We start from the raw sequence: 23,289 nt of genomic DNA, 5'->3' as shown, positions 1-23,289 counted from the left end.
CCCCTGTCCGTCACACACGGTGCAGGGAGCCTGGGCGTGCGGTGCGGGTGCTGTCGGCCTCTGAACCCCACCCGGGCAGGAGGATGCTGGGCGCTCAGGCGGGAAGGGCAGGAGTCCGTGGTGGCCAGTTCCGGACAGAGCAGCGAGCGTACAGCTCGAAGACACTGAAGTGGGGCCTGCTGGGCCTGGGGCCCGTGCTCCCAACAGCCAAGGCCCCAGAAGCCAGGGCAGGCTGGAGGCGAGGCGAGCCAGGCGCTCACAGGAGGCAGACATGCTGGTGGGGATGGTGGGGGTGGTGGGGGCAGCCGCAGCAGAGAGGCGGATGGCGGACTGCTGTGGAGGGTCGCAGGGGCTGGGGTGGGCAGACGCCCCAGGGAGACATCGCCAGGCGCCGACCGCTATGGCCCCACGGAGATGCGATTCAGGGCAGGAAGGAAAAGCCCGCGGGCAAGGCGCCGGCCATGTGTGTGGGACACGTGACAGAAGGCTCAGGAGGGGGCAGAGTGGCGTCTGGAGGAGCAAAGGTGCCCCAGCCACCACCTGGGCACGACATCCCCAGGAGCTCTCCGACGGCCGGCTCCTCAGCCCGCGGGTCTCAGAAGAGGCCGCTGCCAGCAGAGTGCAGCCTCTCGGTCCCACCCGGATGCTCCCCGTTCTGCCCCCGCCTCGCCCCTCTGCTGTCTGGCCCGCACGCAGCCATCTGAGCTGGACAAGCACCCTGCCCACGGCCTGAATCTCCAACGGCCCTGAATTCTGTGCTGTTAAGGTCCTTCTCTCTCTGGAGTCCTTTAAAACCCGTGACAGCCCGTCTGGTCCTGTAGCTTTGCCTTGCCCCCCAGTGAATGCGGTTCTCCGAGCCGGACACTGATCGAACCGCCTGTCCCAGGCACCCCCTTCTCCCCGGGTAGGGGCGCACACACGGGCAACCTTTCTCACGGGGGACAGAGCTCAGGAGGACACAGCTGGGGCTTTGGGGCCTCCAGCTGCGGGCACTAGACACCAATCATGGGGGCACCTCAACCCATGTGCCCGCCGGGGCAGGGCAGGTCCAAGGAGCACAGCAGACGGGGGTGACGGGGGACTGGGAGCCAAGGTCTGAACAGCCAGGCTGGAGTGCAAGCCTCTCGGGGACTCAGAAGACCTCAGGCTTCCAGCGAGGCCCCCCGAGAGACCACGGACACCTGGGCTGGGCCCACAGCAAGGAGCCCTCCTATCTCTCAGCCGCTGCACATGACATCAGGAAACACCCGGGGGTCAGACCTGCAGCCGCCGCAGGAAGTGAGGACTTCAGCAAACTCTCCATGGACAGAACGAAAACCAAAGAAACCACAGGCCAAGGGCAGAGACTTAGATCCGAGTCCAGGATGGACATTGCAGAACGGCGAGAGGCCAGCCAGCTTCCGAGCAGACACCTGCGTCCCAGAGAGCCGTTGTGCGCAGGCGCCCCCCGCACTGACCCGGGGCATGGCGGCCCCTCACCTGGAAGGCCAGGCAGGCCTCCGCCAGCAGCAGCCTCGCGGGCTGGTACAGGTCCATCTCCAGCAGCACGTCGGCTTTGAGCATCCACAGCTGAGGGAAGGACGTCCCTTCCAGGCCCCTCCCGGTGTCTCCGTTCACCGTCAGGAGCTGGAAGATGGGGCGGCAGGTCTGCGCCGGAGGCTGAGGAAGCTCCCGCCGTCCATGCTTCCCCCAGGCCCGGCCCCCGACCTCTGCAGCGAGCCGTCTCCTGGGACAGCGTCTCTTCTCACCCGCCAGCCCACCCCCGGGGGTGTCAGAGCAGGTCCTGCACTGCCCCTGCTCCGGCCGCTGCCCTGCGCCCTGGGGCCCGGGTCTCCGGTACCAGGCGGCACCCGGACCGGCATGTGAGGTGTCAGTGAGCCCCTGAATTCCTCAAGACACACGGGGGCCTGGCACGTTCCTACCGCGCCTCCCAGATGGTTGACGCCCGCGGCTCGAGGACGGAGGCCCAAGGCTGGCGGCCCCGGGGTGACAGGTGTTCGGAGCGTGGTGGCCTGACGGCTGCTTTTCTTGAGGTGTGAGCTGACACCAGTGATCTCGCCGTGTGGGCAGTGGTCAGACCTCTGGGGCAACTCTCCAAGTGCCCCGGCCTCGGCCACCCTTCCTGGGAATCCCTCTGTGCTGCCCCTGCCTGTCTTCTCTGAATCCTGCCCAAGCCCCTGGTGGGTGCACTTGGAGGTGATCTGTAGCCTCGATCTCCCCAGAGACACCCAGGGCGCACGGGGAGGGGACATACCCCGGCTTTCCCGGGAACCCGACATGAGGGTCTGTACACAGCTCGCGGTGAAGGCTTGTCCCACTAGGGGCCGAGCTGTGGCTCGGGGACACGGTGCTGCTGGCGGAGCGAGGGTACCTTGTCTTGGGCCACGAGGGGCTTCGTCTCCGGGGGCGGCACTGCAGTTACGGGCTCAGCCGGCGTCGGCACACTGTCGTCTAAGACTGCTTCCTTATTCTTCTCCTTTCTCAAGGCAATTTCCTTCCTGCAGCTAATGTAAGTAACACAGGTGACATGCCCAAGAAATGCCACGGCCAAGAAGCAAGTGTCTGGAAATGTCCAATGTCATTAGTGATCCAGAAATGCAAATTAAGACAGCCACCGGTCACTCGCGTGTTCACAGAGATGACACAAAACTCCCACGACTGCCCCCAGAGCTGCCCCTGACACCCCCCCAGGTCAAGCGTCGTCCCCCCGGCTGCGTGTGATGCAGGATGGGCCTGGGGTTGGAGAGGACACGGCCGGGAGCAGCTCCGTGTTGGCCAAACCCTTCCTTGTTTGCAGGTGAGCTCGCGTCCCCTGGGCAGGTCGGGACCGCAGGGTTCGGGGGCGCACCTCGCCTGCTCCAGATCGTAGATGTACATCCGCCCGGCCTGCTCCTCATGGTGAGTAGCTGCTTCTCTCAATTTCAAGTCGGAACAAGCAAGGGCAAGTCTAGGGGAAGGGGCGACAGAGCAAGCACAGGGTCACCCGGGACGTGTGGGTAAGGGCCAGGCTGCCCTGGGCTCAGTGCGCCTCCTAAAAACTGGTAAACGAGAACAGAATGGATCATTTAGTGATGTTTTCAGTAATATTCAGAGGTAAGCAAAATGACACACGTGCCTCTTGCGAACTTCAGGCGGCAAGAATGTTCACACGCACTCACACACCGGACTCCGTCCGGACTCCTCGTCTAGGTCACCCTCACAGGGAAAAATAAGGCTCCACGGGCGGGGCCCTGAGCTCCGCGACACGGGCAAGGTCTGCTTCGGTTCTGGTGCGAAACGGTGTCGCGGGTTTCCAGCTCACAGAAGAGCTGCCCGAGCACTGCAGAGCCCAACTGTACGTCCCTCGCAGAGCCCTGGGCGCAAGCGCTCACCGCCCCTGCCTCACGGCTGGTCTCCCTGCCCCCTGCCACCCTGTAAATATTTCTTCTGGTGACTGGGGAGCAGGCCCCACAGCGGCCCTGCATTCTAATACGCCAGCGTACATTTCCTTAGAACAACGATCTTCCCTTAAGAACCCAGTAGAAATTTTAAAACAAAAAGAGTATTTTCATGATCGAGTATGCTGATTTATTTGGTTTTACAAATCCCCGGGCTATTACTTATGGAATTAGCCAACCACAGAATTAGTATTCGGAAATGCTGCTTCTCTTACATTGCTTTGGAGTATTCCCCTTCAGCCTCCCAAGTGTCCCCCAGTTTCCCTGAACGTGCATCAGCCGTACTGACCGCAGGTGGTAGAGGTCTCCGAGGCTCTTGCTGTCCACCACAGCGGCCGCGACGGCTGCCCCCAGCTGCAGGAGCGGGACGGTGAGCTCGCGAAGGGACAGCTTCTGCAGGGCTCTGACCAAGTGGTCCAGATAGTACAGAGTGTACGTCTACGCAAACACACAGCAGGCGTGTAAGGTCAAGCACCGGAGGGACGGCAGGCCGCCAGCTCACCAGGTCTCTCGTCGGCGGCCCCGCCCTTCCCCACGCCACGCACAGGTCCCGACGCACACCGGGACGGAGCCGTGTCTGCTGAGTGAAGGGGCCGCGGTGCTCTCCGCCCTCCCTTCCTCACGCTTAGCTTTCATCTCGTCGTGCGCGGTCACCCGTAACCGTCCACACCCAATACAGTTAAAAGTCCTCACAACAAACAGCCCATTCACATGTTCACTCAAATGAATGTTTCTGTTAGATTTCCTCCACTAGAAACTGCTGATCCATTGAAAACCGAGTCTCTCTATGGACACATATAACTGCCTTAAAACCGAGTACAGGTAGAGAACATCTCGGATCGTGAAGACAGACTGGGCTTGACATAACTATTACTCTGGGGTGGAAAATTCAAGAAGCTGGACCAAGCGCAGGTCACTGGGTGGTGCTGGGCAGTTACTGGGCCAGAAGACAACGGGGTCTCAGGAAGTGAGCCACATCGGGGTGCACTCGTCCGGGGGGGTTTCTGAGGACTCACAAGCCGGCTGGAGGCTGGTAGCGCTTCTGGGTTTTGTTTGCTTGTTTGGAGTTTTTCCTGTGCGGGGGGACAAGCAGCCGCATGGAGGGCCCACCGCAAGCCTCGCACCGGGCTGGGTCCCCAAAGGCCTGCACCTTACGGTCAGGGTGATCTACACACAAAGCAGCCGTCTCAGGGACTTCCCAAAAGCCAGTGGCTTTGGGCGACCAGGAGAACATGCATTTTCTTTGAGAGATTAATATCGATAACCCTGGTGAGGCTGGTCGGGAAGCAGGGGTGGGAAGGCTCGCATCCTATAGAGCCTACGGACACTCCAAGATCATGAAAGGACATTAGGAACATTATTTTACAAACGTGTAATTTTACGTTACGTGGAAATACCCTAGAAAAACACAATCCACCAAATTATAAGAGAAACAGAAAATCAGAAAAGCTCTTGAACTACAAAGAAAACTGAATCGTAACTTATGACTTTCCCACAAAGAAGAAAAGGTCCAGAAGTTCCCACCAGGGGACTCTCCCAGATTTAAGGCAGAACGAACAAATAATCTTTTACAAACCTCCCCAAGAATCAAGAAAAATAAAGATGGACGACCGTCCGCGGCGGCGACCCACGTGGCCTGGCCCCACGCACTCCGCATGCCCCAGGCCAGCAAAGATTGTCTCAAGTCACAGGGAAGATGGAAGAAAGGGCACTGTCACCGCCGCCAGGAAGAGTGACTTATGGTTTTGTCCTGTTCTCAGGCCCCCAGGCTGGCGTCGCGCCGTTTCTTGTGCGAACCGTTACACCCGTGCCTTGACCGAACTCCTTAGGCTTGACCGATGGCCTCCAACACACGGGGCAGCCGCGCTCCTGTCGGCCTCCCCGTACCTACGGGAATCGGGGATGTGCTCTTACTTAGCACGGAGGCGGCGAGTGCCTCTCCACCGCACCCCATTCCCACAACCGCAGACAACTATGCTAAGAGCCGCCGCACTGAGAAGTGGCCGCCCCAGCAGCGGGAGGTGTCCCCACGAGCAACGTGACTAGTGTTCTCTCTTACAAGGAACTTTACGCCAAAAAGTAAATGGTATGTAGCCTAATATCAAGCATTTATTGTTTGTTTTGATGCAGTAATTTTGACCATAATTATTTTTATTTTCTCTTGTTAATACCCTAATATTGAAATGTAAAAAAATTAAACTTTTCTTAGATCATGTTCCATTAACATCAAAATGTTCTCAAATATTAGTTACTAATGGACAGAATAAATAAAAAACCACGGGTATTTTGTCACAGTCCAGACTTTTCTAAAAAATAAGTATCAGTAGAAGCACGAAGCCCTTCAAGAAAAAGAAAGGGGGCGCCTGGGTGGCTCAGTGGGTTAAGCTGCTGCCTTCGGCTCAGGTCATGGTCTCAGGGTCCTGGGATCGAGTCCCACATCGGGCTCTCTGCTCAGCAGGGAGTCTGCTTCCTCCTCTCTCTCTGCCTGCCTCTCTGCCTACTTGTGATCTCTCTCTCTGTCAAATAAATAAATAAAATATTTTAAAAAAAGAATAAGAAAAAGAAGGGGGAGGAGACACTTCCTAACTGACGAAAGGGTCAGTGTGACATTGTGACGAAAGGGTCAGTGTGACATTGTGACCCACAAGGACACGGACCCGCTGCTGGCACCGAGCTCCAACAACCCTTGCGACCTCGAGACCCAGGAGGCATTCCGAGCAGCTAAGTTTGTCTCTGTGAGGTGACTCCAGGCGGCCCCCGGACAGCTGGGGAGGGGGACTGCGTGCCGGGGACCCAACCCTGTGACCAGAGGCTGGAGGTCTGGTCCCACCCCCTGGTGCCGGGGACAGGGAGCGGCCAGAGGAGGAGCAAGTCACCAACGGCCAAAGATTCCCTCACTCGCGCCTGCGTCGCGGAACCTCCCTAAAGCCCTACACGGAGCGGCGAGGCGCATGTCCGGGGGGTGAACACATCCACACGTGGCGGTGCCCCCCGGTGCCAGGTGTGCAGGAGCTCCTGCACTCGGCACCAGACCCCGACCCGCGGACCTCTTCACCCGGCCGCTCGCTCGCGTCCTTGCTAACAACGTGGTGATCTAGAAAACACGGTATTTCCCTGAGTTCCGTGAGCCGCCCTAGCAAATCGTAACCCTGCACAGGGGCGTCACGGGAACCTCCAACGCGCAGCCACATCAGATGGCCGTGCAGGTGGCCTAGGGACCTGGCACTGTCGACGCGGGGGCCGCCTTGAGAGCCTGAGCTCTGAGGCCGAGGAGCGCACACCCACCGACCCTGGGTGGTCCGTGCCGGGACTGGGTGAATTCACGGGACACCCAGCGGGTGTCCACAGGCAGCAGGAGAGCTGGATGTCAGTGCTGAAAAGCCGCATGTCTAGGGCCGGCTGGGAACAGAACCAGAATCTGGATAACTTTTTACCAAATCCTGACACGGGGGCCGGACGCACGGGAGAGGGCTGTGGACACCCACGCCGCAAGGTGGCAAACACGAGTATGCGGGACACGAATGACACGTTTCAGCCCCACGGACCTTCTCTGCGTGACCATCGGCAAAAGAGCCGCTCGATCAGCTGGAAGCAGGAAGGAGAAGCAGCGCCGCCGCCTGAGCAGGTGGAAGGAAACGCGCGGCCGCTCCGGCTCCGGCCGCTCGCGACTAAGCTCTGGGCAGCGAGAAACGGGAAACTCTCCGGGGGTAAAGAATCTCCCTGAAACCACGACAAACAGCCGTCACAGCTCTAGCGAGTGTCGCCAACCCTCCCGTCAGAGCCGGCAGCGCGATAAGGCCCTTGCCGTGCCCGGCGTCTCTCCTGCACCTGCCCGGGCCTGGACCCGCAGAGCCCGGTGCGGGAGTGACGACAGAGCGACGGTCCCACACGACGCCCAGAAGACGGGACAGACAAGTCACCACAGTTTTTGGAAGTTCAACAAAACTGTCTTTCTGTATTTAACGTGGCGTTCAGGCGTGACCCAGAAAAGCCTATTTGCAACAGGATCAAAGGCGTTGAGTCAAATACAGCGAACCCCACCGACACGCGCACGCCGCACGGGAAACGCACCCCCGCCTGAGCCGGGGGAGGGGTCGGGCTGGTCACGCTCCGGAGGGCCGTGGGCGTCCGCTCTCCCCGAGCCTCTGAGCAGTCAGGAGCCGGCCCCAGCCGCGGACTCCACGGTGCAGCGGAGCCGTGAGGGGTACGGGAAGAACATCCAGAACCTTCTCGAAGACCACAGAGGCTTAGGCGTCGCGGCCGTGAGGGGCGGGCGCACGTGGACACGGTCGCAGGGCAAACACGGCTCCGCAGAGAAGACGGGCGCACGCTCCTCCCACAGACGGGCTGGAACATTCTGACACCCAGACTGGAAAGCCCGCGCTGACCTCGCCTGGCACCACACCCCCCGGCCTCAGGCGACGGCCTGTGGGACTCTGGCACAGAACCCCAGAAAGCTTCGGGAAGACGCCGCGAGCGGGTATCTTCACGACCTCTGGAGACAGAAACGGTCCCGTCAAACAGGACCCACGAAGTCCTAGTGACAAAGGAGCAGATCTCTAATTTTATCACATGGACGCGGAATCTCGAGTCACGCGAAGACCTCAGGGGAGCCCACGAAGAGGGGAAGGTGACGCGCCCTCCGTACGCCGTCAGGGTGTGGTTTCCAGAGAAGGTTAAGGATTCCTTCAAATCAGTAAGAAAGAGACAGAAACCTCAGTAAAATGTGGGCAACAGCCTGGAAAGGCCACAGAGACGACATCCGAGGGCCAGAGGGCAGAGTGAGGTGCGGCCATGCTTCCTACCTGGGCCCAGGTAGGAAGGGGAACCACGTGAGGCCGGCACGGCATGGACGATGCCCCCCCCACAGGGGGCACGGCGCTGGCTCAGCCACCTCGGAAGGCCGTTTGGCCAGAGGTGACCTGGTTGGCCAAACCCACGCTCCACGGCCACGGGTGCCGTCAGGAACACTCACAGCAGCTTTGCATGTGAAGCCACCGACTGGGGACAACACGAGGGTCCCCCAGTGTCGCAGGGACACGCGTACTGTGGTCTAGTCCGGGCGTGGGATGGCTCCACGGCCGAGAAAGCCAACAGGCGACAGAGACACGGACGAGACGGGGCGAACGAACCCGAACACGGGAGGGACACGGGGACGATCCCCACGTCGCTCAGCACAGAAGACAGGAGGAAGACGCCGGGCAGTGACGGTCCCGGGTCATGGGGTCTAACCCCGGGACCTCCCAGCAAACGGCTTCCTTGCCAGCGTGGCCGGCGGAAATCCAGAGACGGAGCGTTTCCGCGGGTTACCCAGGTGGGCCCTGGAGCCGGAGCCGGAGCTGGGGACGGCCGTGACTCGCCGCCACAGCAGCCACAGACAGGGCCACCGGCGGCGTTTCCACATCGGGGCGCGTTCCCGGCGGGGAGGGCACCGCACGACGAGAGGGAGCACGTGCTTCCCACCGACACTGGCTGTCGCCTGGGGACGGCGGAGGCCTGGGAGGCCGCGCACAGGTGCGTCATCAACGAGGCACCAAGCCAGGCCCTGCTTCCGTGCCTCTTTCTGGGTGTACATCACAGCACAACGGCTACAGGGCGGGGAGTCGGGGTTCAGGACGGCGGCCGGCACCCGCCCCTCGAAGTCGCCTTACCGGCTTCCGGATGCTTGAGGGGTTAATGGTAAAGTCACTGTTATCGTGTCGGAACAGTGACATCACTCCTTCGGGGCAGCAGTAGGAAGCCCACTCTTCCACGCTGGCCGGCGCGTCGTGGAGCTGCTTGCCCATGGCGGCGCTTTGCTGCTGCGAAGCAGGAAGGCGGGACTCACTTCGGAATCCGCCCAGCCTGAGCCGGGGCTGGGGGGGGCAGGGGGGGTGAACCCGGAGAGGGCACTGCCTTCGGGGGCCCAGCGCTGCCTGGATCAGGGCCCCCCCGTCCCGATGGCGCCCCTGCTCGTGGCCGCCCTCCCTGTAACCCACACCCCAGCCGCGTTCACTGTCACAGCCGAACGCGCTCTGATATCACTTGCAAAGCGGATGCTGTTGGCTGTGTGCACGGCCAGAGTCTTCCCGGGGAGCCCAGCGCCTGCCACCCCGCGCTCGGAGGACGTGGCACCGGAGGACGTGGCGCCGGAGCCCAGCGGGAGGCCCGCTCTGCACGGCCGCCCCCTGATGCCCACGCTTCCCCTCTGCTCCAGAGAGCCGGCCTCCGACCAGAGAGGAGACATGCGCCCTGGGTCACCCTCCTCACAGCCGGGGGGTGTCCTCCACTTTACGGAGGAGGACACTGAGGGACGGGGGTCCGTCAGGCCCCACAGCCTGGGTGTGTCCAGGCCCAGCCCCGTGACCCAGTCGGTGGCCCTGGCCTTCCGCGGCTGGCCCGACACAGCCCCGCGCGCATGCGCCCACGGCACCTGCTTGGGGTCTCTGCTCTTCCCCTTCCTCCTGTCCTTCTCTTTGTGAGGCGACAACAAGTGGGAGCTGCCTGTTGCTTCTACAATTTTGCTTTCTGAAATCGCTTTTCCTGCTGTTAATAAAGACACCTGCGGAAAGTGAAATCCAGATTCGCAGCGTTAAGAGCAGCTGTGCACACGTTCCTGCACCGGCTCAGATCTGACGGGTGGCTAGTGGCCCTACGGCTCTGAGGGGCAACCTGGTGTCTATTCGGGCACCAGGGCCACACCAGTGAGCCTGCCCCAAGCACAGGGGACTGTGGTGTCCCTCAGTGGGTGGGACACCGCAGTCTCCAAGATGCTGGACCAGCGGGGACACAGAGCCAACCTCCAAGGAGTGCCGGTCACCTCCATGAAGTGAGTTCACGTCTCTAACTGAGAACACGTAAAGATTTTGGCTGTTCTCCTAAAAGAAGTGTTGAAGAATCCTTGTTTTGTGGATGGTGGGAGAGTGGGCTGGGGCATCTTGAAGACCAAGGATGCCTTCCAGGTCTGTCTCATTCTTCCCACCGCCAAGGGGTGGCAGTCCCACTGTCCCCCGGCACACTGCTGGGAGGGTCAGGGGCATTGCCCTCAAATGTCCTCGAGAACCAGAAGCTCCAAGAGCCGCTCTGGGAGGACCCTGTAAAGAGATGGTGGGGACGGGGGATGCACAGAAGGTTCTTGAGTGCCAGGGCGCCAAGGGGCAGGCAGAGGCAAGCATGCGCTGGCTGTCGCCCCAACACACCGTTGCCCTGAGGCACTTCGTGGTGGATGGGCCGGGGTGGTGGTGTGTTTCAGAGAAGAGTGTCCCCGGCCACTGCAGTGGGGGCAGGGCTGTTGTCTGAGGGCGGCACCCGCCGGCGAGGCCCGTGGGCTGCAGGGGGAGGTGTCGGCCCCTGCCAAGAGCTGGGGACGGGGCAGCGAGCAGCCTGGCGCCTCACCTGCCAGATGCGCCTGAGGCACATGTAGGCCAGGAGGCAATATTCCTCATAGCCGGCGGCACTCGGGGACACCATCAGCGCCAGCAGGGTGTAGGCCCGAGCCAGCGCCTCCAGCTGTCTCACGCTCCAGAGCTTCTCCACGGGGACTGTCCCCATGTCCTTGGACACCATGCTTTCTGGGGCTTCCGGAGTGGACAGTGGCTCCTCTGCAACACAGGGTTGCCCCAGCCATGAGCTGTCCTGACCGGGCCCTTCTAGAAGGCATCCCTGCCACCAGGGGCCGGGCTGGCCTCAGGGATACGGTCCCAGGGCTCCTGCCCCGGGCACAGGTCCCAGCGGAGGCCGTGAGGACACATCCACGCCGGGCCGGCCCCAAATCAGAGCAGACCGCACCCTCACCTGCCCCCTCAGGCGTGTCCCTGGCTGGGGTGATCAGCATCAGGATGTCGACCGCCCACTTCAGGTGGAAAATCACATCTTCCATAGGAAACTGCTTGTAGTACAGCCATTCGCTGAGCTCCAGGATGTACTCAACTTTCTGCCACTCATTCTCTGGTTTCTTTGGGATGAAGCAAAAAAAGACAGAAGAGACACGCACTTACCACTCCACATCCCAAACGCTGCGATGGACGGCGTCCGCTGCTTCCTTTTCTGGGAGCCCGTGGTGGGCCCTCACCCCGCCTCCATGTGGCGGGACCCGCTAGCGGGACATCTGCTGCCCACACTCGTTAGAACCTTTCTGTCGCTCGTGGTTTTGTCCCAAGACCAAAGCCTGGCACAGTCTCTCCGGGTCCTCCAGTCCCCGGCCTGTGCCCGTCTGCCCCTCCCGGCATCCGGACTCCTCAGTCGGGCTGTCTTTGGTCCGTGAGCAGCTTTGTTTCCTCAGACGGGCCTTCAAACGTGTATGGGAGGCAGGCTCTGGATGGTTCTGCGGTTCAGCAGAGCTCCATCCCTGCGGCAGCCCCAGCGCCCAGCCCCAGGCCCGGCCGCGCACAGACTAGGTCACAAAGCACGGCAGGTGGCAGTGGAGCTGCTCCCCGCCCTCCCAGAGCAGAGCCAGCTCAGCGGTGGCCCCTCTGCCTCCCGCCTGCTGCGCCCCACGCCCCATGCCTGACCCCCTGGGAGTGGGGGGCTGCCCTCTGTGGGGCAGAAAAAGCAGGAAGGAGGAGGGGGCGCCGCGGAGCAGGACTTCGACATCGGGTGTTGGGCTGATGCATCGTGAGATGGAGGGGCGCGGGCAGCGGGGTGTGGGGGGCGAGGGGAGAGGGGTCCAGGCTAGACACTAAGCTGTGAGGCGACTCAGCCCGGAGCCTGGCTGAGATCATCAGGGAGGAAGGCTTGTGGACGGAGGGAAGCCGAGCCCTGAGCCCCCGCCTCCCCCTCAGTAAGCGGTGTGGGGGAGGCTGGAAACAACAATACACAGAAGGAGAGAAAACATTTACAGATCTTTTATCTGATAAGGGGTCGTGCCCAGGATGCTCGAGGAAGTCCTACAGCTCAACAATAAAAAGATAACCAAATCAAAAATTGGGCAAAGCATCAGAATAGACATTTTGCCCAAAAAGATAGACAAACGGCCAATACACGTATGCAAATACATGCATCAGTCCCCTGGGAACTGCAATCAGCGCTGTGGCCACCAGGATGCTAGAACCAGGCGGCCAGGAGACGGCGTCACCAGGGCGTGGAGAGACCGGAGCCTCGCACAGCTGGTGGGAAAGCACTCCTGGAAGGTTAGGTGGGGAGACCCCGCGGGGCCCCGCAGTTATGCTGCTCGGGCAGAGCCCAAGAGAAACGTGACCGTGTGTCCACACGGAAAGAGCCCCCCCGGGAAGAACACATACACCCCTCTGACGGGAGACCAGCAGCCCTGAGCCGGCGAGAGCACGCACCCGGCTGCACACACGAGGTCTGGCCACCTTACACAATGTGGAAGAAGCCGGTCACAGCGGACACACCTTGTGCGACTGCACATGTCCAGACAGAAAACCCTTGTAGGCAGAGAGTGGACTGGCAGCTCACTGGGGTTGGCAGTGGGATGGACAGAGAACAGACCTACAGGGTTCTGGGTGGTGATGAAATATTGTGCCGCTGACTGTGGTGATGGCTCTGTGACCTTGTGAATTGCTAAAAACACCTCGTACGCCTGAGAAACAGGGAGCAAGTGAGGAGAGGCTTGGGGTCAGTGGGGACGGAGAGCCTTTGCAAGAAGGCTGGTGCCTTTCTGTGAAGCAGTGGGGGCCACGCTGCCTGGCCCCGGGGAACCTGATGGGGACCTTGGTCTTCACCGACCACTCAGCATTGACCACACAGAGCAGTGTCCTGACCTGTCCCCGGGACCCTGGCTCAGTCGAGAAGCCTCCCAGCAGGACGCGCTCCATGAGAGCAACGAGAGATGCTCTCTGGAACAGGTGTGTGGGGCCGGGGAGCGTCTTCAGGACAACCTCAGTCCCCCTGCCGGGGCTTCCTTGTCCTTCCCTGAGTCCCACCAGGCACCTCCCCTCCCCCGATTCTGCCCCTCACCCCGTGTCACTCCCCGTCTGCTCGGTTCTTGTTGGCGTGGGGAGTCTCAGAAGGCTGCGGAGCCCTGCTCCCTCCGCAGCCCGGTCCAGCCTCGGGCGTCCCCTCCTCGGGTGGACTCCCCTGCAGAACAGGAGGCCACGCCCCGCAAGGTGCATCCCTCCACGCTGGGGAGGTGCGACAGAAGAGCGCCCCTGACTCCTCAGAAGGGCACATGCCCTCCCTCAATTCCTTTGCTGGGCGAGGAGGGGCTCAGCCTCCCCCCACGGGTCACGTCTCTACCCCAGAAGCTGAGTCGCCAGCCCCCGAAGCCCCGGTCAGACCTGCAGGGCCCGGATGGCGTTGTGGTGGCAGACCAGCTGCCCGGACACGCTTCTCGAGTTCAAGGCCAGTCGGCGCCACATGTGTGCCAGATAATCTTCCCTCTCATCCTTGAACTTCTGGATTTCCATGGTGAAGTTCTGGCCAAGTTTGGCTTTCACCATGACCATATGTTTAAAAATCAAGCTTAAAAAAAGCAAAAAAGAAAAGTCAGTGCTTGAAGGAGAAACAAATACAGATGATGCATCTAAAACTAAGGAGTTCGTGTCCCTTCTCCTAGTGACAAAAACAAAAGATAAGCAACGGCGCCGAGTTCCTCGCATCTGAGTGCGGCTGAGCCTTGCCTTGATTTCCCTCCAGGTGGGGAAAGAGAGCGGACAGGGGAAGGCGCTAGAGCCAGAGCAGGGCAGGGGGGTTCTGGGGGGAGGGGTGTCCTGGGGGGAGGGGCGGGGAGACAGCTGCTGAGGGGAGGGGCGGGGAGGGGGAAGGAGGGCAGGGCAGGGCAGGGGCGGGGAGGGCCCTGCTGAGCACTCACAGGCGGTGGGCCGTCCGCGGCAGCACCTGCACGGCCTCGTCCAGCACCTTGAGGCCGCCCTCCCAGTCCCCGTGGTCCGCGTGGCAGTGGAACAGCAGCCCGTAGAGCGCGGCGCGCAGTGTCAGGTCGTCCTCGGCACCTGCGGCGGGAGAGGCGGCTGTGCGGGGGCGGGGTGGACTGCCCGGGGCCCACCACCAAGCCCAGTCGGACTCACGGAGCCCCACGGAGCTTCCTCCTCCGGCAGGTGCCTCCTGCGCACCGCCAGCCCCTGCTGAGCTCGGACTCTGTGCCCCCCACCCGCCCCCAGGTCCTGTGGGGGTCCCTCTGCGGCTCTACAGATCGGGCGGCCGGAGCCGCACCCTTGGGTGTGGAAACGGCCTGCGGAGGGACAGAGACAAAACTGTCCTGTGGACTTGCCACCGCACACCCCAGGGCGTGCCCGAGCTTACGCGCCCCCGGGGTCCCACCTGAGCAGAGGCCCCGCCGTGGGTGCAGAACCCTCGGGGTCTCTGTTTGCAGGGTGGACCCCAGAGCAGACGAAGGCCATGGCCGGGGACACTGCTGGCACCGGCACCCACTGCGTGGGACCTGTGTGCCCCCGAGGCCTCTGCACGGCCAGCGCGGGGCTCTCAGTATGCAGGGTCCCTGCCGCCCACACCCAGCAGCGGGACCCAGACGCTGGTCAGCCTCTGGGACTGGGCCGCAAGGGCTGCTCCTGCCTGTCGTTTCAGGCCTGACGGGCTGGGGGTCCTGCCCTGTGCCCGCCTCTGTTCCATCGGCGCCAGGATCCCGGGTGCGCTCTGCGGGGAGCCTGTGGGAACTGTCGTGGCTCAGTGCTCCAAAGTCAGTGACACGTGGTCCTACTTTTCGTTCATTATTTTAAATCAAGTTTCTCTCTCCGACAGACCTGAAGTCCTTGGGACCGGAGACGGTCCCCAGCATTTACACTCCCCAGCAAATACTGCCGGATACAAGGATGATGATTTTTCTCCGCAGAATTAGACACGAATTCTTAAATATGGTTTTACCTCCTAGTTCAGTTTGTGTTTTGGTTTGGTTTTGCAAGACGACATCTCCGCTTTGTTGTGCGGAAGTGCAAGACTGTGACGGGCCTGCCGGGTACCCCCTGACCCCAAGGCGTCCGGGACAGGGCCCCTAGTTGGTGTCCTTGTGCACACCATGGGGGGCTCCATGAGGTTGTTGCCCATCACACCCAAAGTGACGAGCCGACACTCCCTGTGGTCTCCGTCCGGATTGAGCAGGCTTCATGCAAGGCTGCCGGAATTATGGCGCAGAGCACTTGCCTCTCCTGTGCCTGTGGCTGTGTCTGTCTTGTGTCTACAAACCTGGGAGAAAGTGACCTTCTGTCATCCCTCCACTGTGGGAGTCCGCCGTGGGCCACTGGTGAAGCAGCAGCACTTTCCCCTTTCCCTGCAGTCGAAACAAGGACATGTATATCCAGGAAGTTGTGACTCCTTCACCGTTTTGAGGTTTATTTGGCTCAGTATCTAATTACAGAAATTGCAACTAAGTTTCTGAAACACTAAGACATAAAAAGCAAAGTCCCATTCACCCAGGAGAAGAAGCTCCCAGTGCCCGGGAGAGCCCTACGCAGAGACCACCCCCAACTCAGACAGCAGCTTCCTCAATGGCATTAAGTGTCCAAACCCATTTTAGAGGCTGAAATCGAAGGGATCAAAAACACATTAGAAAAAGCTTGTTAAGAAAGATGCCTGGGTGGCTCAGTCAGTTAAGAGTCTGACTGTCCTGATCTCTGGGTCCTGGGATCGAGCCCCAGCAGGCTCCATGCTCAGCAGGGAGTCTTGGGATTCTCTCTGTCCCTCCGCTGCTTGTGCGCACTCTAAACGAACACAAATGACTTGGAGGAGATGCAAACGCAGCGCTCGGAGGCAAGTTTACAGCTGCAAACGCCGACATGGAAACAGAAGAAAGATGTCAAGTGAACAACCTGACTTTCCACCTGAAGGAACTAGAAAAAGAACAAACTAGACCCAAAGCCAGCAGAAGGCAGGTAGTAATAAAGGCAGGTAGAATAAAGTAATCGACAAAATAGAGGTTGGAAAAATAACAGAGAAAGTCAACGAAAAGATCAAGTAAATTGACAAACCTTTAGCAAGACTAGCAAGGAGAAAAAGAAGACACAAATGACCAAAATCAGGAGCGAGCGCGGGAATTTGAACACCGAACCTGGAGAGATACGAAGCGTTCTAGGAGAGCCCTGTGGGCTAGCACGCACCAAGCAACTATTAAGACGGGAAGAAATGGGCACATACCTTGAAACATGCACGTTGCCTACACTGACTCAATAAGAAATGGAAAATCTCAACAAACGTACACAAGTAACAACTGAACCAATAATCAGAAACAACCCAATAAAGAAAAGTCCTGGACCCGATGGCTTGTGGTTGGGTTCTACCAAATGTCTACACAATTGACAATAATCCTCCTCAACTTTTCAAACACCAAAGTGGAAGAAATACTTCCAAACTGATTCTGATACTGAGAGCATTCTAGACAAATACACAGCAAGAAAGATCATAGACCAATACCCATTAGGAATTTAGATGACGGAAACATCCTCAACAAAATTTAGCAAATCAAATCATGACCACGTGGGGTTCACCCCGGGAGGACGAGAGTCTTCCATGTAACATCGTCCATGCAACTCATCGCGTTAGTAGAACGCAGGAGGAAAAGGATCACCACGTTCCCCACGCCACGATCACCTCAGCTGATGGAACAAGGCATTGGACAAAATCCAACAGCTTTTCATAAAATCTCAGAAAACTGGGAAAAATGGGAGCATTTCTCAACACATGAAGGATATTTATCAAAACCCCACAGCTGACACTGTGCTCAGTGGTGAGCAACTGAAGCTCCCCCCCTGAGACCAGGAACAAGATGAAGATGCTTTCCCTGCTGCTGTTCAAAATTCTACTGGAAATTCCAGCCAGAGTAACAAGACAAGAAAAAGAATAAAAGGTGAAACTCTCTCCTTTCACAGATGATATGATCCTACATATAGAAGAATCCCCAAAAGTTCCCAAGAAAATCATTAGAGCTAATAAATCAATTTAGAAAGCCTGTAGGACACAATATAACAGTCCGTGGTTTCTCTATATATCAGCAACTAACAATCCACAAAGGAAACTAGGAACGTGCTGTGCACTTACTTGTGTCCCCCACCACTACCGCATTCACGTGTAGAAGTCTCCGTCTCCAGTGCGCTGCTATTTGGGGGGTAATTAGGGTTAGATGAGGTCAGGAGGGGCAGGGTCCTTCATAAGACCATAAGATGAGACAGAAGACATCTTGCTCTGTCCCTACATTGCCCCCAGAGGAGGACACAGCAAGAAGGCAGACGGATGCAAGACAGAAGACGGCCTTCACCAGAACCAGGCCACACTGGTTCCCTGGTCTCAGAACTCCAGATTCCAGAAGAACATGACACAGACTTCTGTTGGGTAGGCCACCCAGTCATGCACCATGTTGTTAGAGCAGCCAGAGCTAAGACAGAAAGCAAAATCATTTATGCTAGCACCTAAAGGAATTAAATACTTCCAAAGAAGTAAAAGACATATCTGCCAAAAACGATGAAAACATCCCTGAAAGAAATTAAGGAAGACCTATATGAATGGAAAAACATCCATGTTCATGGATAGAAAGGCTTTCACATGTTCAACCGTACGTATTACCCAAAGTGATCTAAAGAGTCAACACACCCGCCTCAAAGCTCCAACACCGTTTTTAGAAGAAATGGAAAAGCCAATTCTCAAATTCATGTGGAATTGCAACGAGGCCCCAAGTAGCCACAACAATCTCAAAAAGGAGTAATAAACTTGCAAGGCTCCTAGCTCCTGACTCCGAAATTTGTCACAAAGCTACAGTCGTCAAATCAGTGTGGCCCTGGCATTACGACAGACACACACACCAGTGGAACAGAAGAAAGACCCCAGAAGTAAACTCTTCCGTAAATGCTGAAATGAGTTTTTTTTTTTTTTTTTTAAAGACAGAGATCACAAGCAGGCAGAGAGACAGGCAGAGAGAGAGGAGGAAGCAGGCTCCCTGCTGAGCAGAGAGCCCGATGCGGGGGCTCGATCCCAGGACCCTGAGATCATGACCTGAGCGGAAGGCAGAGGCTTAACCTACTGAGCCACCCAGGCGCCCCTGGTGAAATGAGTTTTGACAAGGATGCCAAGATCATTCAATCATTCAACGGAAAAAGAACCACCTTTTCAACAGCTGGTGCTGGGACACGGGACTTTCACACACGATGGAACAAAGCTGTCCCCCTGCTTTACAGCATATACCGAAACAACTCAAGTGGGGGAAAAAACCCTGAACACAAGAGGAGAAGCTATAAAACTCTTAGAAGAAAATACTGGAAAAATTCTCCATGACATTAGATTTGACAATGGCTCCGTGGATGTGACACCAAAACATAGGCAAAAAGAAAAAAAAATTGAATTTCATCAAAACTAAGAACCTCTGTGCATCCAAAGATACCACCAAGGGAGTGAAAAGGCAGTCAAACAAATGGAGAAAAAAATCTGCGAATCTTCTGTGTGACGAGGGATTAATATCCAGAATGTGCAGAGAACTCTTTACAACTCAACAAAAACCAAACCAATTCAAAAAAGGGTAAGGAACTTGAAAAGATGTTTCCCAAAGAAAACATGCAGATAGCGAAGATAAGCACATGAAAGATGCTCTATCCTTAGTGCAAGAGAAACGCAAATCAAAACCACAATGAGGTATAGGGGCCCCTATACCCCTCAGTCAGTTAAACATCTGACTTCGGTTCTGACTTTGGTCCCCGCCAAACCTCCCAGAGCCAGCCTGTCCGCCGGCCTCGGAGGCATCACTGGGCCGGGGACTGTGGGCTCAAGAAGCTCTGTCCATGGGCTCCTGCCTGGTCTGGGCACGGACCTCTGTCTGCCAACGACTTGGACCTGCAGGCCTTCGTTTCGGAAGGATCCCACTGAAAACCGTAGGAGTGTGGCTTTCCTGGCAGACGGGAAAGGTGCTGGAAGCCCTGTGGGGAGCCGAGTCCTAGGGCTGGGAGTCTCCAGGAGGGGCAGAGGACACACGTGGTCAGCAGGCGAGTGGGACAGTCCTCACTGACCTGCACACACCCTCTCAAGCTGGGACTGGGCCCAGCTCTGCCAGCCCGAGGGGCTGGTGGACAGAGGGGCCACACAGGGACAAGGCCGTTACCAAGGCCGCCCACGCTGGTGATGGGGTGGGCATTGGGTCGAGCCAGGCCAGGCCGCCGGCTCTTCTGTGCTTTTCCTCAGCTGTCCGAGGCTCCTGCTCTGTTCCCACCTCCTCCGCGCCTCCCTCCCTCCTGCTGGAGCTTTCTGGGTACGGTCCGTGTTCTCTAGGGGAGGAGGGAGGGGCTGGGATTTCGGAAATGCCCTTGTCCTCCGGGCCTCCCACTCTGCTGGCCTTCATGTTCCCGGTTTCAAGAGCTCCGTGGGGTCTGCCTTTCCTGGGGATCTTGCCCAGCCTTTCTGGGAGAGGCCTGCCCCGCCGTGGCCCCACACAGCACACCTGCTTTTTCGCTTCTGTCTTGTTGATGACGCTGATGATCCGCTGTAGGACGTTCTCGGTTGTCCTCCTGCTGGCTGCGGAGGACAGGAACGGAAGCCAGGTGTTCCAGTAGTGCCTCGCGGCCACCATCACCAGGGCGCTGCTCCTTGCAATGCCCCCAAACCTGAAAGGGAATTCCTGACCTGGCCAGGTGTAAACAGGGATGGACAGTGCAGCAGCAACACGTGAGGCTCCTGGATTTACAGGGGAGGGGGCGCGGTTGGGTGCCGTGAAATAGCCCTCCGTACGGGCGCTCCCTCCCTCCGATGGCCACGTGGCCTGGGGTGACCTGCTCATGCCCAAGTGGGTGGGTGGGGGAGTAGGTGTCACCACGAAGTGTGAGATAACCCTGGCCATGGGGCCACCAAGGGAGAGCCGGCCTCCGCGGCAGTCCCCGAGCATTGTGCCCATCAGTTCGTGGCACTACAGTCGCCGCTCACGGCCCTCGCGCAGCGCGCACCCCACACCACTGGCCTGGAGCGCGGCACGGCATACTTGGCACTCTCTATGAAGGCCTTGGCGGCCGCCAGGCGCAGCTGCTTTCTCCCCTTCAGGTTCTCCATGATGCTCCTGCCCCGGATGCAGGCTGTGGTGCTCAGCATCTCCGCCACCAGTTCAGTCTCGACCCTGGAGACAGAGAAGGGCCTCAAATGCAGGACGGCTTTCAGGGAGACAGGTGCCTGCAGGAAGGCGAACGAGCCCTGGGGGCATCCACAGGAACCTCATGAAAGCCCCTGAGCCACAGCTAACTAGCTGAATCCGGTCAACCCATGGAACCATGGCACAGAATCATGAGTTGGTGTTAAAACGACTCACTCATGTCTCTGGTTTCTAGCTCTTGAAACCGGGAACATGAAGGCCAGCAGTGAGTGAGCCTGTCTGCTGGAACCTGCCCTTGTAGGATGGCCAAGCGCCACCCAGAGTCATGGGCCCCGTCCCGTGTGCCCCAGTGTGTCTGGTCCCAGGGGCCGTCGTCTGTGTGCTGAGAGCCCAGTCCTATACGGTTTCAACTCAAAGCAACGTCAAGAATGCTGTGGGATTCCTTCTTCCTCCAGGTTTCCTATCTTAGCCACACTGTGGGTTGGGCACACACAACACCACGTACACTAAGAGGTCACCTCCTGTCCAGTGCTGGAGGGGAGCAAATCCCTGAAACTCCACTTAGGGGGCACTGGATCTATTCTAAGAGAAATACACTGGCTCCCGGGGAGACTCCCTCCGTGGGCCAGCTGAGTCTGTTTTGGATGTGTCTCTGAAAACAACTTCTAGTTGGGTCTTACTTATTGGATCCGCCGGGATAATCCCTGTGCATTTCACTAGAGTGCTGGCCCGCTTACGTTTAGTGCATACATGGATGTGGTCGGGGTGGAATCTTCCGCTTTGCTTTGCTGTCCTTCCGTCCCATATGCTGTTCCTTTCCTCCACTTTTTTGGGTTAACTGAGTATTTTCTAGCATTCCATTTTATCTCCTCTATTGGATTTTAGTTATACTTTTAAATTATTTTTAGGGAATTGCTCTAGAGATCACAACATACATCCTTAACCAGGCCAAAGTGTCTACCTTGAATTAACGTCATATCATGTCCCAGGTGGGATCCGAGCTCTGAACAGTGAACGTCTGTGTGCCTCATTCCTGTTGTTTGTGCCATCGTCGTCATGTGTTTCACTTCCACATTTATTAATGATCCCACGATTCAATGTACTTTGTTTTAAACAGGCAAGTGTCCTTTAAAGAACCGGCGAACTGAAGGTGAGGCCTTTTGTGTGCGCCCACACATTCACCACTGCGGGTGCCCTCCGGGGCTTCTTGGGCCAACTTTCCACCTCTCTCGTCTTCCTTTAGCCTGAAGAATTTCTTCTGCCATCTCTTCTAGGAATGGATTATTTTACCTTTAGTTTATCTTAAAACATCTTGATTTTGAGTTCATTTCCTGAAGGCTATTCTTGGACATGGAATTCTAGATTGACTTTTTTTTTTTTTAAAGCACTTAAAGCGTTGGGCAGTCTGCATTGTTTCTGCAGAGAAGTCTGCAGTTTTGACCTTGCTTTCCTGTACGTAGTGCATCTGTTTGCCTTCTGACTCCTTTCTAATGACTTCTCGTCACTTTGGTCTGCAGCAGTCTGACTACAGTGAACACGGTGTGGTTTTCTGTGTGTTGATCCTGCCTGGGGTCATTGCAAGTCTTGGATCTCTGGGTTGATATTTTTAACTGAATTTGAGAAAATGTAAGTACGTATATTTCTGCCTCCCTTTCTTGCCTCTGTCCCAAGATTCCCACTAGGTGTGTGTTGGACCACTTGATTCTGCCCTGCATGCTGCTGACGTGATGTTCATTTTGCTTTTCTGGTTTTTCTCCCTGTGCCTCGGCTTCACCGCTGTGTAGACCTGCCGTCAGAGTTACTACCACTTCCTCCTCGGACACTAAGCTTTCCCAGTAATGTTTGCAGAGACTATATTTGTCAGTCCTAGAGTTTCCACTTAGTTCATAACATTTTTCATTTCTTTGTTGAAATTCCCCCCTTGTACACTAGTTTTTCCACTAAAAATATATTCTTATATTTATAATAGTTGTTTTAATTTAGATTTTAAATGTGTTGTCTGCTAATTCCAAAATTTGTGTCATATCTGGGTCTGCTGACTGCTTCTAGTCCATTTTGTAAAGATCTATTTTTATTTCAGAGAAAGTGTGGGCAAGAACAGGGGAGAGGGGCCGAGAGAGACGCAGAGGCGCAGACTTCCCACTGAGCAGGTAGCCCAATGTGGGGCTCAGTCCCCGGCTCTGAAAACCGATGCTTAACCCCACTGAGCCACACAGGCATCTGTTTCTATTCTATTGACTGTGTTTTCTCCTGGTACGGAAGGACATTTTCTCATTTTCCCATGGGTCTAGTAATTTTTTATCTTATGTTGGACACTGAAGGGCTGTACTGTTGAGAGCACTGGTGAGCGTGTGGGTGGTGTTGCCTTCCTTGAAAGGAAGGCGGGTTTTCTTCTGACAGGAGGTAATGTAGTGGTGGTTCCGGTTCCGCTTCTCTTCTCAAGATCTGAGGGAGGCTCTTTAGGGCAAGTCTACAGTAGCCCTTATAGCCCTATTCTTAAGGTGTGATCTCGATGAATGCCTGGCAAGATCAGTGAAGCCCCCCTGACCCCTGTTGGCCAATTCCACCATTTCTCTTGATCTTAGAGCCCACATGTCAGTGCCTGTGAGCACGCATGCTCTGTCCAGGAACCTCCTCTCTCACACCACACCCTGCAAATGCCTGCTGCCTGGGCAGCCCCCTGCGCAGATCCCTGTTCCACTCCAGTACGGCTTCTGTCTGGGCTCCACCCCTCGGTGCTGGCTAGGCCAGCGCTGCAGCCCCACCTGGCAGAGAGTGAGTCTGAATGTGGAGCCAGCCCACTTTTGATGTTCCCTCCTGCAAAAATTTCTGCTTTGGACCATCTGTTGTCCAATGCCCCAAAATCATTGCTTCGTGTATTTTGTTAAG

The 23,289-nt window shown here is 57.4% G+C and overlaps 1 protein-coding gene across 5 annotated transcripts in view; it reads right to left on the bottom strand.

Moving 5' to 3' along the window:
* Positions 1-23,289, bottom strand: part of CFAP46 (cilia and flagella associated protein 46) — an 89,003-nt gene that overhangs the window by 28,699 nt on the left and 37,015 nt on the right. For 4 of the 5 annotated variants that reach the window (XM_059172765.1, XM_059172764.1, XM_059172763.1 and 1 more), the window contains exons 23-35: positions 20,296-20,427; positions 19,762-19,924; positions 15,534-15,618; positions 14,188-14,326; positions 13,655-13,838; positions 11,211-11,370; positions 10,812-11,017; positions 9,850-9,978; positions 9,089-9,238; positions 3,727-3,875; positions 2,849-2,947; positions 2,372-2,504; positions 1,480-1,626 (exon numbers count right to left, since the gene is read on the bottom strand). In XM_059172765.1, coding sequence (XP_059028748.1) covers positions 1,480-1,626; positions 2,372-2,504; positions 2,849-2,947; positions 3,727-3,875; positions 9,089-9,238; positions 9,850-9,978; positions 10,812-11,017; positions 11,211-11,370; positions 13,655-13,838; positions 14,188-14,326; positions 15,534-15,618; positions 19,762-19,924; positions 20,296-20,427 — 1,876 coding nt within the window. The remainder of the gene's footprint in view (positions 1-1,479; positions 1,627-2,371; positions 2,505-2,848; positions 2,948-3,726; positions 3,876-9,088; positions 9,239-9,849; positions 9,979-10,811; positions 11,018-11,210; positions 11,371-13,654; positions 13,839-14,187; positions 14,327-15,533; positions 15,619-19,761; positions 19,925-20,295; positions 20,428-23,289) is intronic. The other variant, XM_059172762.1, reaches the window with a different exon arrangement.

This window comes from Mustela lutreola, chromosome 4 (assembly GCF_030435805.1).
Source record: "Mustela lutreola isolate mMusLut2 chromosome 4, mMusLut2.pri, whole genome shotgun sequence".
In the NCBI taxonomy this organism is placed as follows: Eukaryota; Metazoa; Chordata; class Mammalia; order Carnivora; family Mustelidae; genus Mustela; species Mustela lutreola.
This window is presented reverse-complemented; position numbering and strand designations above follow the sequence as displayed.